The sequence below is a fragment of the Metopolophium dirhodum genome, chromosome 8 (genome assembly GCF_019925205.1).
Source record: "Metopolophium dirhodum isolate CAU chromosome 8, ASM1992520v1, whole genome shotgun sequence".
Taxonomy (NCBI): domain Eukaryota; kingdom Metazoa; phylum Arthropoda; class Insecta; order Hemiptera; family Aphididae; genus Metopolophium; species Metopolophium dirhodum.
Window position 1 is genome coordinate 22,106,257 of NC_083567.1, and position 12,973 is coordinate 22,119,229.

A 12,973-nucleotide genomic window follows, 5' to 3' on the forward strand; every position below is an offset into this window, starting at 1 on the left:
TTAACCTTACAGACTACAGTGTAATGGTAAAGGTATTAGGTAATGCAAATTGTAATTATATTATACTATATTGTATAGAATATAGATGTTTGTGCAAGGCATGGGTGAAATAATTAGTAAGCAAATAATATATATTATATTTGTTAGCGTAGGTAACTATATTTGAATAACAACTTTTGTATAAACCATTTGCACATTACATTTACATAGGTACAATTTTCGAGAACACAACCCTTAGCCAAAGTATCTATATACATATAGTTCATATCATGACATATACCTACATTATTTTAACAGAATAGTTTCATGAGAAACTGTGTTTTTAAATTTATTTTCCGAGAAGTTTAAATAATAATACTATACGTATAGGTATATACATAATGATACATCTATCAGGCTCTAGAACAATTTCTAGGGCAGGGGAACGAGCTCAATATAGTACCTATACTTATAAGTTATTTATTATTATATACACACTAAATAAATATAAGTACTGCATTTTATATTATTATTTATTGTTAGAAGTATATAACTTGGAAAATACGATAAAGATTTTTTTATATTTTGTAGCAAATTGATAGTCAAGTATTGTTGTATTACTGTACTAACCGTTTAGGTACTGCCGAAGTGTCGAATGCTAATAAATTGCAACATATTTATCGTTTTCGGCGAACAACCGTCGAAAAAATCCAGTGAAATTCTAAAACCACGGTCACGGTTAAGGACAGTATCTAATCGTGACCAATATCCAAATTAATAATTATATTGCTCTAGTCACTATAGTGTCTACTTTATAGGTACGTCATGCGGCACACGGAATTTGTGAACTAGTTACTGTAATATTTTTTTTTCGGTCGTCAGCCGTTTTCACCACGTCTGCCAGATTCTTGATCGAACCATTTTCGTATCATCATCCGCGATCGCGTAATATTATTAATTATTATCGTTATTAAATATTAAGATTTATGATTTTAATTGTCGGCGCTAGAAAAATCCGCATATAGGCCTTTTATAATATAATATAATATATAAAGCACTTTAGTTACGTCTTTATAGTGGTGTGCAGCGGTGTGACATCATTCAGCATTCTGGTGAAACGCGATTTCGGTCGTCAGCCGTTTTCACCACGTCTGCCAGATTCTTGATCGAACCATTTTCGTATCATCATCCGCGATCGCGTAATATTATTAATTATTATCGTTATTAAATATTAAGATTTATGATTTTAATTGTCGGCGCTAGAAAAATCCGCATATAGGCCTTTTATAATATAATATAATATATAAAGCACTTTAGTTACGTCTTTATAGTGGTGTGCAGCGGTGTGACATCATTCAGCATTCTGGTGAAACGGTTAATGTACGCGAGCTCGTATCAACCGTCAACTGATCAATGACGAAACGGGTAGCCACTCACCAAGTCACCACTGGCCCGATAGGATTCTGACGGGGGCACGTCAAGGTAAGACGCACACCTAGGTATGGGCTATAATATTATTTATTTATTCACAATTCACATAGACATAGAGGTATTCTTTGGGAGGGTAGACTGTTTCTTACACCCCTATATTATAATATTATAGTGTATATTATACGAGAGTACAACAACTGGAGTTTTTTAGAAGTTATTGTGTTTATATAATATAATTTACAAAGTGTGAAGTATATTCTATAGATTTGATAATCTAAATAAAACCTGTCCTGTTTATACCTTATACCACTGTACCTAGTACCAATTGGCTTTATTTTATTAAAGCATATTTACTATAGGTGGTATTGTTTTTTTTTATTTTAAGACTTAAAAACCTACTTTTACAAATATTTAATTTGAAATGTTTGATACCTAAAAAATGAATATCGTGGTTGCAACACCCACTTATTTTCTGGTCAAGAGCACTTAACTCCTTGTGGATTCCTGTGGATATGTCTTATTATGCCAGACCACCCCTGACTGCGGGTGTTTTTAGAACATAAAATAAATAAAAATGTCAAGAGGCATAATAGACACCGTGGTAATAAGTGGTGGAGGTGGTGGTGCATTCAATACCTTTACGCTTTGCCTTAAATATATTATAATATATTTCGATACTTGAGCACCGCTGCAGGGACCCTATGACCTCGCTGGGTCACCCCAACGGTATATGGATGGGCATTAGGTCGGATCGCGATGAGGGTCACCCCGTGAGGATGGTTGCGGGCCAGGGGAATTATCGTTGTTTCGGCGTAACGAACAAAACGGGACATCGGGACGAACGTATCTAACCGGCACTCGTCCTTTGGTAGGGGTGCAATTGGAGTGGGCGGGGGGGGGCTCGCTTGAGGAGAAAAAACGCGGACGCGGTCGGCGGGGAAATTCATACGGTGCACGTGTTGCGTGTGCTGCGCTCTGATGCCCGGGAACCGACCAAACTGCGGTTCCCTCAGCTGTTGCGAGAGCGACGGCCGCCACCTCCACCATCGCTGCCGCCGTTCTACCACTACCATCACCACCCCGCCACCACTACCGCCACCACCGACGCCGTTCTTTGTCGTCATCGTCGCCGCCGCCGCCGCCGTCCGTTCACCGACCGCCAGTCACTATAGTCAGTAGTCACCGCTCGCCAGTCAGTCGTTCACTTTCCGTGTCGCACGACGTGTCGCGTGCGCGTTCCGCGTTTCGTCCGCAGTCGCAGTGCAATCCGGCGATAATAAATTATAATATAATATCGAAGACAATATCCTGCGACAACATCCCGCCTTTCTGGTGTCCTATAAACCCGTACATCATCCGTCACCATATCTGTCGTTGCCTTGTTTTGTCGGTCGCGCGTGCGTTTACCGTCGTATTACTTTCGGTTTACAATAATAGGAACACTTATCCTCACGCGAATGGCCTGGCAAGTTTCGTCGCCGCGGCGGTGGTCGACGGCATGAAACGTTCGTTGGCCCTCGGCGGTGCGGTGCATTGCGAAAACATGCGTCCGCGAAAAAAAATCGGCCGACCCGCCGCAGTGTGACGACGATGAAGGGCACGTGAAACGCCGCCGTCGAGCACGGGGCGCTTAAGCCGCGCGACGACATGTGGCCCGCGGCTTCGCCGACGGCGCTCGCCACTGCGACCGTGGCCGTCTTCCTGACGGTGGTCGTCGGAAAGTTTGGACGGATAAGTTCTACCCCCGTCCAACAACCAGGTACACCACCTAATATTATATTATTGTTCTTAGCCATGTAATGTAGGAGTAACTAGAATTACAATAAGTAAAAGTTTGTCTCGTCAAAAGCGCGCGCGTTCGGAGATCAGTGTTTATAAACATCAATCAAAAAACCAGATCAAAAGATTATATAGTTTAGTTTGGACCCTCCTCCCCAAATGGTTAGAGTCGAATATATAATATATTCAACTTGTGGGTAAAATGTTACCTTTGTACTGGTTCCACACAAAAAAGACACGCGACACAGTGAATATGCCCCTTTACTTAGATACTCTGTATATGCAGTTAACCATATTATATTACTACATAGAATATTGACACATTATATAATCTGTACTACAGATTGTTACCGCCTTACCAGTTACCACCTACCTTTATCTTCTATATAATATATATAATATATTATAATGTGTACTCGGGTATTAAATATGTTACGAGTATTTTATTATACATGCTAATATGCTAGGTATATACTTGTGTCCTGTGTCAATATATAATTCCATTATCATCGGACGACCTCGTCTCAATAATACATACATAATATTATTGTAATAGTATATAATACACACAATATACAATACGATACATAAACGTATCTAATTGCCCGTGGGATGGACGGCCATCGTAGCTTTCTCTTGTGTTCTTGCAGTCGGGACCGCCTACGCTAAGCCGCGTTTGTTTATACAAACGATTCGACCGAAGAATGTCGTCTGCGGAAACCGTCGGGCTTATATTATTGGCGTTCGCCGTTCAGTCTTTGTACAGTATCACAATATGCAGTGCTTGATATTTGTATGTATTAGAGGTTGTAGGTATAGTACTACCACATTCTACTTGCAATGGCATGGGTAGGTCGTAGGTGTACCTAATACTTACAACCTACTGTAATGATATTACGCGTATTCATAATTATTGCCTGATGGAAAAGTATTGGTTTTTCGCGTATTTCGACAGCACGATGTGTGTTTCTTAGATCCTATGATATTATAATAGGGATATAATGTTATACATATTATATTGACCACCTATTACCCTTATGCCGGGTTGCACAAACAATCGCTGAACATTAATGAGTCAATAGTAAGCTAATGGTCCCTTAAACAAAATTTAGTAGCTCATGATTGGTCAATTTTAGAATTTTGATTCAATTTTAGTGATCCATTCAAATTTTTTTTATGCAACACGCGGCATTTCTGCATTAGTGATTAGTGTCATAACATTTTAGTAATTTTTTTAAGTTTAAGTTTGTGATTGATCTGTTGTATATTTATATTTTTTTAAAAAGTCCTCTTTTCTCTTAAAAAAGCTTTTGACGTTATCTTAGAAGAAATACAAAATATAAGTTCAAGATATTGATATGTAATTTTGTTATTTTATTTTTAGAAATATTTGTATTTATAGAGTACCTATATTATGTTGGCAATATGTAGTATAAGTTGTACTATAATATACTGTGGAAAGTCCATTGTAATTTATAATAAATAAATAGGTATATAATAATTGATTGAATATAAGAGTACGTATACAATTAGGTAGTTAGGTATATATAGTAATCGATAATCCGATTTTTATCCGGTTATCAATGGTATATGTTGAAAATATCTTAAGTAGCTAAGCTATACTTATAAAATATATTTCGTTGGAAAACTAACTAAAATTTGGAAACAATATATCAACAAAAGCTTTCGGAGAAGTAAGAAAGAAGGTTATATTTGTAATCGACAAAAGTAAAGTAATCTATATTTTGTACGATTTCATAAAATATATCCTGGTTGACAACATTCGTGTAGTTCTATGAATTGTATAATGTGCTTCGCTATAAAACCAAGTTCCATTTATTTAACTTATTCCATAGTAAAGTGCAAATAACAGAAATATATTACTTTGTTCTTATTTAGATTAAAAATTGAACTTTGGTTGTTCATAATTTTGGTGAAAAACTGTGAAAACTTTGTATATTTACGGTAAAATCATTAACATTTATAGCTAGTTATTTTCAAGAGAATATTACTATAATCCTACAAAACACTTACTGTGACCTATAATATATCCATGTGATATCACAACATTTGATAGGAAACTGACAGTAAAATGTATCTACATCATTATTTTTTACTATACAAGAAATCCATGCGTTAGTTTTTATGAACATTTTAAGGTTTGAATAACGATGACATTTTTAATTTTACGAATGGCGGTGATGTGTATAAATAATGATTTTATTTTTTTTTTAATAAAACGTGTTACATGGGCTTTAAATTTTTAAAATATGATTAGTTAAAATAATAGGTATGAATATATAATAATTTCAGATTAGGTATTAAAACATATTTTAAAATAACAAAATTTAACAGATTCATTATACTGTGTTTCAGAATGAAATATCTATATTTTTACAGATACCTATATTTTAAAATTTCTCTTAAGAATTTGTAGTTTTAAGTACATTAATAGTGTGAACCATACATTTTATTGGGTTATGAATACATATAGTTTTTAATACACTTAAAAAGGTCTTATAATTTGTTTTTGTGAACATTTTTTAATTTGATAAAATGAACCAGCTGTAAACAATATAGCTTAATTATTTTTCTAATGCAATCATTGCGATCAGATTTCAAACTATAATTCAAGGTTAGTTTTTACTAAGGTGAGCGAACCTAGTCAGAGTTCTTAGCACCCTGTTTTTATATCTTGTAATGTTACACACCTTAATTTTCATACTGTAGTGTATTTTAATTAAATTATACGAGTTTTAATTATTTTAGTGCTGTCGTCTGTTATTAGGTTGTACAGTGTATATCTTCATAAATAAAATAAAACAAATTGGTTTCCTCAATTTTTCTAGACAATATATTATTAAACTTTCATAATTTATTTGATAAACATTTTTATAAACTATAAAATAAAATGTCGATACCAACGGTAACAGCTCGTGAAGTTAGGTAAGCCATAAAAACGATGGACGATTAAATAAAAAACAAATTATATTCAAAGTATGAACATCAATTTATTATATCTACCTATATGGCTATATATACCTTATTTTCTTTAGATAAAATAGTTGAATAAACTAGATGTTTTAAAATAATAGTTGATAATTAACCCATTATTCTCAGTCATACGTTTTGTAGTATGCTGATTTTGAAAATGTGAGTGTAAAACCAACCGCTCTAAATACATATTATCAAGTCAAACAATGAAATTGGTGGAATAACTAGTCTAAAATGATTATTCAAAGCTATAGGTCGGTACATAAAGTTTATATTTTAGCTTGTAGAATTCACTTTCGACGGTAGGAAGTATACAGAAATTAAAAAAATGACCTTTCTCATAAACTTTGTGCTAATGGTTAACATCGTAAACAATTTTGTTCAAATTGCAAAAGCCGAATACTAATTAGTTTTTTTCATCATAGTTATAGTCGTGAGGTATGTACTTATTTAGTTTTTGGAAATGCGAGTATAGGTACTATGCAATTGTTCATTTAAAAAAAATATATTTATATTTATATTTAAAAAAAATTAATAATTAGGTACCTATATACTTACAAGGCTATTAACTTACTGCGTTCTTACTATTTCTGAAATTATTTGACTGTGCAATGTTTACTGAAAAATAAAAAAATGGTTTTCTAATCATAGACGTGTTATGATGCGTAGTACAATAGTACATTTTACGTTTATATATTCAATAATATTGATAAAAAAAAAGATTGTTAGTTTTTTCTTATAAACTGTATGTAGGTATAGTGTATATAACGTTATAAATTGTGTGGTTGTTTCTAAATCCGTTCGAAATTACAGCCTTATTGCTTATTGGAAACAATAATAATAATACTAGTGATATGTGTGGTCGTATAGTGTTTCGCTTTCGTATAAGATAAAAAGAAAATATATGAGAAAATAGTAATAACTCACCATTGGTGAGTTGTGTAGTTTGTGTAAGATTGCAGTGAACGTGGTGGTGTATATAGTAATTTTTCGGAATAAAGCGATTGTGCCGCAGTAGGTAACAAATATGTCTGTTGGTAAAATGAGAAATAACACGCGTTCGACCGGAACAGCGAATGGACCATTTTCGCCTGGCCTTCAGAGCGAGATAAATAGTTATATTTCAATAGATCAATAAAGAAAATGATGCTAAGCCGTATAGATTTATAATGTGGCAGCAACACTATAAGTCGCTGTATCGTCGTCGACTTCCTCTTCGTCGTTTGTATCAATCAGACTCCCTCTTTTAGTGTGGAAATAAGTCTAGAACATGGAAACATTCTGAAAGTCAATATACATTATATATGTTTCCAAAATTGTCATTCTTTTACAATTGGGTATTTGGGTGTTTATTTTATTTTATTTTTTTAACCTAGCAATTTAAAAACAGAATATTATAGTGTTGATTTAAACTTGGTATTTTATTTTGGAATTTCGATTTCAACTTTGCACTTCATAAAGAACACGATTCGTTCTTAAAGTCCACGCTATACTAAACTTACATTTATAGATCATAATATATTGCTTCTCAAAAAATGTCATTAAATCTGACATTAGATTTCTTCATCAAAAAAATGACTTGTTCTCAATGCAATATATGTATATTGTATATACATGTTATAAGACGTTTAAAGTGAATTAGTATACTGAAAATATCAACTCAAAGATCGGTTAAAAATAATACTTTAAAAGTTAGATAGGTAGGCAGTTTTAGTTCATTGAAAAAGTATTTAAACTATTGATACTGTTCTGGATAAACTATTAAATTACTTGTTATTTTTAACGGTATATATTTTAAACTAATTATAACTTTAAACGAGTGATTGAAAACTTTTTAACTAATTTTTTTTTATATATAAATATTTTTTATTACAATATAATATAATATGATTTTAATTTGGCTATGGTACCTACTGAAATATTAATTACTATATTTTTACTATCTTATTATAGTAAAAATAAAAAGTTTTATTTTTTATTTACTGCAATAATGAATAAAATATTATTATTTTTACTAATAACTTCTTAGTGTACCTATACAATATATAATGTTGTTTTAGTAGATTTCTGTAATCAAATTATGTTTTATAACAATTTAAAACGTTTGGAGGATCATTCTTTAAATGTATAGGTTTTTTTCCCTACATTGGTAATATTTCAAAATACAAATATCCATTCTTTAAATATAATTGTACAATTATAAAAAGTTTCGATTACATTATAAATGATTTTTAAATCTATTGAGACGTTGTAATAACATATTGAGAATACATTATCAAGTATATATTATATAGTGCTTAGGATTTTACCCAGTGATCTTTTCGTTGTTAAACTGATTCATAGTCCATAGACGACATCAATGTTTGTTCTGGCATTTTGCCATGTAGTTTCTGATTATTGTTCGTAGACTGTAGTTGATTGTATCGTATTTTTATGCACACTAAATATTGATGTACATCCTGCAAAATATCAGTTGTTTTACAAAAGTACCTATTATACATTTTATAACGATCAACACCAACGATAACCTTAGCATAATAAATCAAACACATAATGGATAATGTTTTCGTTAAAATGTATTATCGGTGGATATAATTGTAAATATGTTTAACTTAAAACGCTTACATAGATATACCACAGCATTATATTGGACGGTTACCATCTAGCGTGCCTTTTATGAAAGTTGAACAATTAATTCCTGTGTGAAAAATTATCGGTGGACTTCCAAAAGAGTAAACCCACTATACACACATACCACGTGTGCGCGGGGATTAAATCCGCTGGAAATGGTTCTTGTGATATAACATGGTTTTTTCCCTCACGTTTTATTAAAGCGTTCGAGTTCAACCGAGTGTAGTGTAATCTGCCTTTATATGGTTGTTGTGTCTGTACACCTAGATTAACAACGTCCTTCTTCCAAACAACGGGTAATATATTAAAACATTGGCTCTAAACGTATAAATGTCCTAAAAACTAAAAACGTCATCCTTATATTTTTTAGATGACAATTTTTAAATTATGAAACATAAATAAAATAAAACAAATTAAATTTATCACAAAATTGAATAAAATAAAAAATCATCATCGTAATTTATCATCCTTAAATGTTGAACACTGATAAGATTTAAAAAAAAAATAATTCAATTTTTAATGTTTTGAAGACTTAAATTTGTTTGTTATGTACTTAATTTACATATTTGTACGATACATAAGCTATTAATAACAATATTTTTCTTGGTTGTCATCGCTAGCAATTAAGAATTTCCCTTTTAGCTTTTGGATATGTTACTATTTATTTTTTAGTCAATTCATCTGTGGTCTGTTGTATAATAACGTAAAACGACGTTATTATAATCTTTTGCTACAAGATTTACAAAATTTAAGTGCTATAGTAATGATATTTTTATTTAAAAATACCCCCGTAATTTTTAATAATTATGCGATTTAATTTATAGTGGTAGCCGGTAGGAATTTATAAAAACATACTATATATTTGCAAATTTTAATTAAATATCTGCTGTATATAAATATAATTTTTATTTAGCCCTATTAAACAATTTAACATTAATAAACAAATATTGTTCGAATACAACAAGCACTTTAAATAATACTACGCGTAAAATGATTTATTTTTGAATTTTTTTAATTCTATGGAAACTTTAAAATAAATTAGTGTATGCTGTAATTTATAATTATTACCTACGGTAAAACTTCTAAATATTTACTTTTACATTTTTAACATTTTTTTTTTTTATTAATTTTTCTTTGTTATTTCATATGTCACTTTTTGACTTCTATAGAAGATTTATTATATAAAAAAATATTTGAATCTTCCTCTCTTTAAATTTATATTTTACTAAATGTTTTTTTCTTGTTAGTCGAAAGTGAGTGTTCGCTTAGACATGCTCCAATTCTTAATTCTTATTTCGTCAAGATTGACGTATAGTTTATCGTCTACTTTTTCCTTTTTACATGCAATAAAATCATTTATTGATCTTATAATGCAAGTTACAAATATGAAATAATATTTTAATTTTATATAATATGAGTAGTTTGTTTTGTGTAATTATTTAATATAGTTAGTTTTATGATTGTTTATTGATCGGAGGTTTATTTACAAATTAATTTATTTAGTAAGAAATCCGTAAAATTGTAAATGAATAATTTTTAATTTGCAATAGAAAGGCATGACCTATATTATGTAAGTGCTTAAAATTAATATTTTGTATAAATCATTGAAATCTCGTTGAATTCATTGAAGTTGAAAAGAGAAAATGTTGAGTTTTAATTATACCATTTAATTGTACAATGAATTGACTTACTTAATAATTATTGTTAGTTTAATTTTCTTTAAGATGCTATTATTTATAATCTTAAGTTCTTTCAAAAATTAACACATTTATTGACTTCTTAAAATTTATCATTTTTTTAATAATTTATTTCATATTTAACTCCATGTGAGTTATTTTAATTAATTATATATTACATTTTTTTAATCAGTTTAAACATACGTATTTTTTATTTATTATTGATACCTACATAATAAAACTTTATGAGTTGAAAAATATATATCTACAACTTATACCGGAATGTTGAAAACGCCCTTACTTAGTGACCTAGATGACTCTAGATGTAGAATAATAATTTATTATGTATACTATTGTCTATTGTAACTGTCAAGTAAGTAGTAACCCTATCTCTTTCCAGTATAGTGTCATAATACATAGTTTAGAAAAGGGTCAATATTTTGGCCAGCCTTCACTTTATTATTCAATCAACCCTATAAAGATATATTTTTTTTTATTGAGTTAAGGGTTCAACATCTATGGTTATTAGCTTGAAGGTTATTTAGTAGGTTTTTAACTGTTGGGGAGAGTACGGTTGGTTAGAACACGTGTATATATGGTTAGGATTTGTCACTAAAACCCGGGTAGTCACCCATCCGGGAACTAGTGACACCGGTTGATGCTTCACTTCAGAACACGTTTGTGACTGAAGCCAACTTCCGCGCCACAATAGGCCAGTATAAAGATATTATATAAGTTCGTTCCACGTTTTGTTTTAATAATAAAGGATAGAGTCCAAATCCTGCAGTAGTGAGATTAAAGTGTCCAAATGACCGTCAGTTTTTGGCCATAAGCCATCGGGTCAGCAGAGTAGCAGACTAGCCAAATATCGGCACATTTGTGATTAGAAGAGAAGATTTCAACCCTGCCAATTGCAACCATTAACCAGGTGTTGTATTCTTTAACTAATTAAGGTTAAAATAAATTGAATTTTATACATTTTGACAATAAATTATATAAAGTCGAGTATTTTATTTTACAAGTTTTTTTTGACAAATTTGAATTTTCCTTTCATGTTTTTATTGTTTTCCAAAATTGAGAAAATATCTAGTTACAATTAATACTAAACGCTCGTCATTCAATACCAGGGTCAAATATAAATAATACTAGTTAAGGTTTCCATATGAACACAAAAGTAAAATGAACAAATTGTGTAACCGTTGCGAGAGTAGGTACTTACCTACAACATGTGGTGGCAGATGCCTGTGCCGATGCCGCCACCAACGACGACAACGATAGAAGAGCGAGGAGGGCCCCCACGAGGTTAGTCACCTCTCTTGTCTGGTGCGTTGGATGACTTGTTGCGTGTGAGTGTTTGTGTAAGTGTATGTGTGTGTGTTTGTACGTACTCTGAGTTGACTGCCCCTTCCATGCTAAATGCTAAACACTAGAAAAAACCACACTCATACGCCAACGAGACTATTTGAATATATTTTTTTTCCATAGGGTTTGTCTATTTAATTTATTTTTAATAACAAATAATATAACCTTGAAAATATTAGGTACTTTTTAATTATTCAATGCTAACACTGACAGTTTTATTTAATAGTCAAACAGTTTGTATTTGGTCTATTAAAATTACGGAATTCTATTAGTATAAAATCTTTGATTTTATTTAATTGTAAATAAATTCCAAATAAATTCTAAAAATTGGATGTTCCTATGATACTTAATCTGGATACCTTGGGTCCAAGCAATGGTAGATAATATCTATAATAGATATTATTTAATAGGTATTCAAATGTACAATAGGTTATTAATAATATAAGGTGAATTAATAATCATCATGTATTTAATATACAAATATTAGAATGAGTATTAGAATAAAATGACCTATAAATAAATAATATATTATATTCAATAACATATTTAATTTTTAAATAATTAATAATTTTAACACTATGTGTCGTATGCTATTTGTCTCCGTCTAACGTACACCATAGCAAATTTTCGTTCTTGTGTTGTTGGTTTTAAATTTTAAACTAGAGTGAACCCATATCAATCTTAAAAATTAAAGTTAAGAACATTATCTGTATACGTTTACATCAATTTATAAATGCTCAAATATCTTAGAAAAAATTAAAAATCGTATAACTATTAATGTACAAATACGTCGTTTGATTTTAAGTCAATGCACTTTAATATTAAAACATTAATTAAAACCAACTACACAAGATTGGTTCTACTAAACGATAATTTGATTAGTTTTAACTTATAACTTTGTAAGACGGTTACCACACATACGGGTGGCATCCACTTAAATACTTGTGCAGCACTAATTATTATTCGATAACGAATATCGAACATCTAATTGTACCATCATATGACATACCTAATTTAAATTTAAATGACTTGATTACTTATTTTAAAATTATTCTTATACTTGTATGTTGCAAGTTCAAATTGTTGGTTTATTTTTTTAAGTATTTTTGTAAAATGTATTA

The 12,973-nt window shown here is 30.8% G+C and overlaps 1 protein-coding gene across 2 annotated transcripts in view; it reads left to right on the forward strand.

The window, feature by feature from the left end:
- The first annotated feature begins 2,575 nt into the window (after window positions 1-2,575).
- The window catches only part of LOC132950045 (disintegrin and metalloproteinase domain-containing protein 10), an 88,464-nt gene continuing 78,066 nt past the window's right edge, over window positions 2,576-12,973 (forward strand). Inside the window, exon 1 of one of the 2 annotated variants that reach the window (XM_061021240.1) lies at window positions 2,576-3,169. In XM_061021240.1, coding sequence (XP_060877223.1) covers window positions 3,058-3,169 — 112 coding nt within the window. In that variant the 5' untranslated portion in view covers window positions 2,576-3,057. The remainder of the gene's footprint in view (window positions 3,170-12,973) is intronic. The other variant, XM_061021239.1, reaches the window with a different exon arrangement.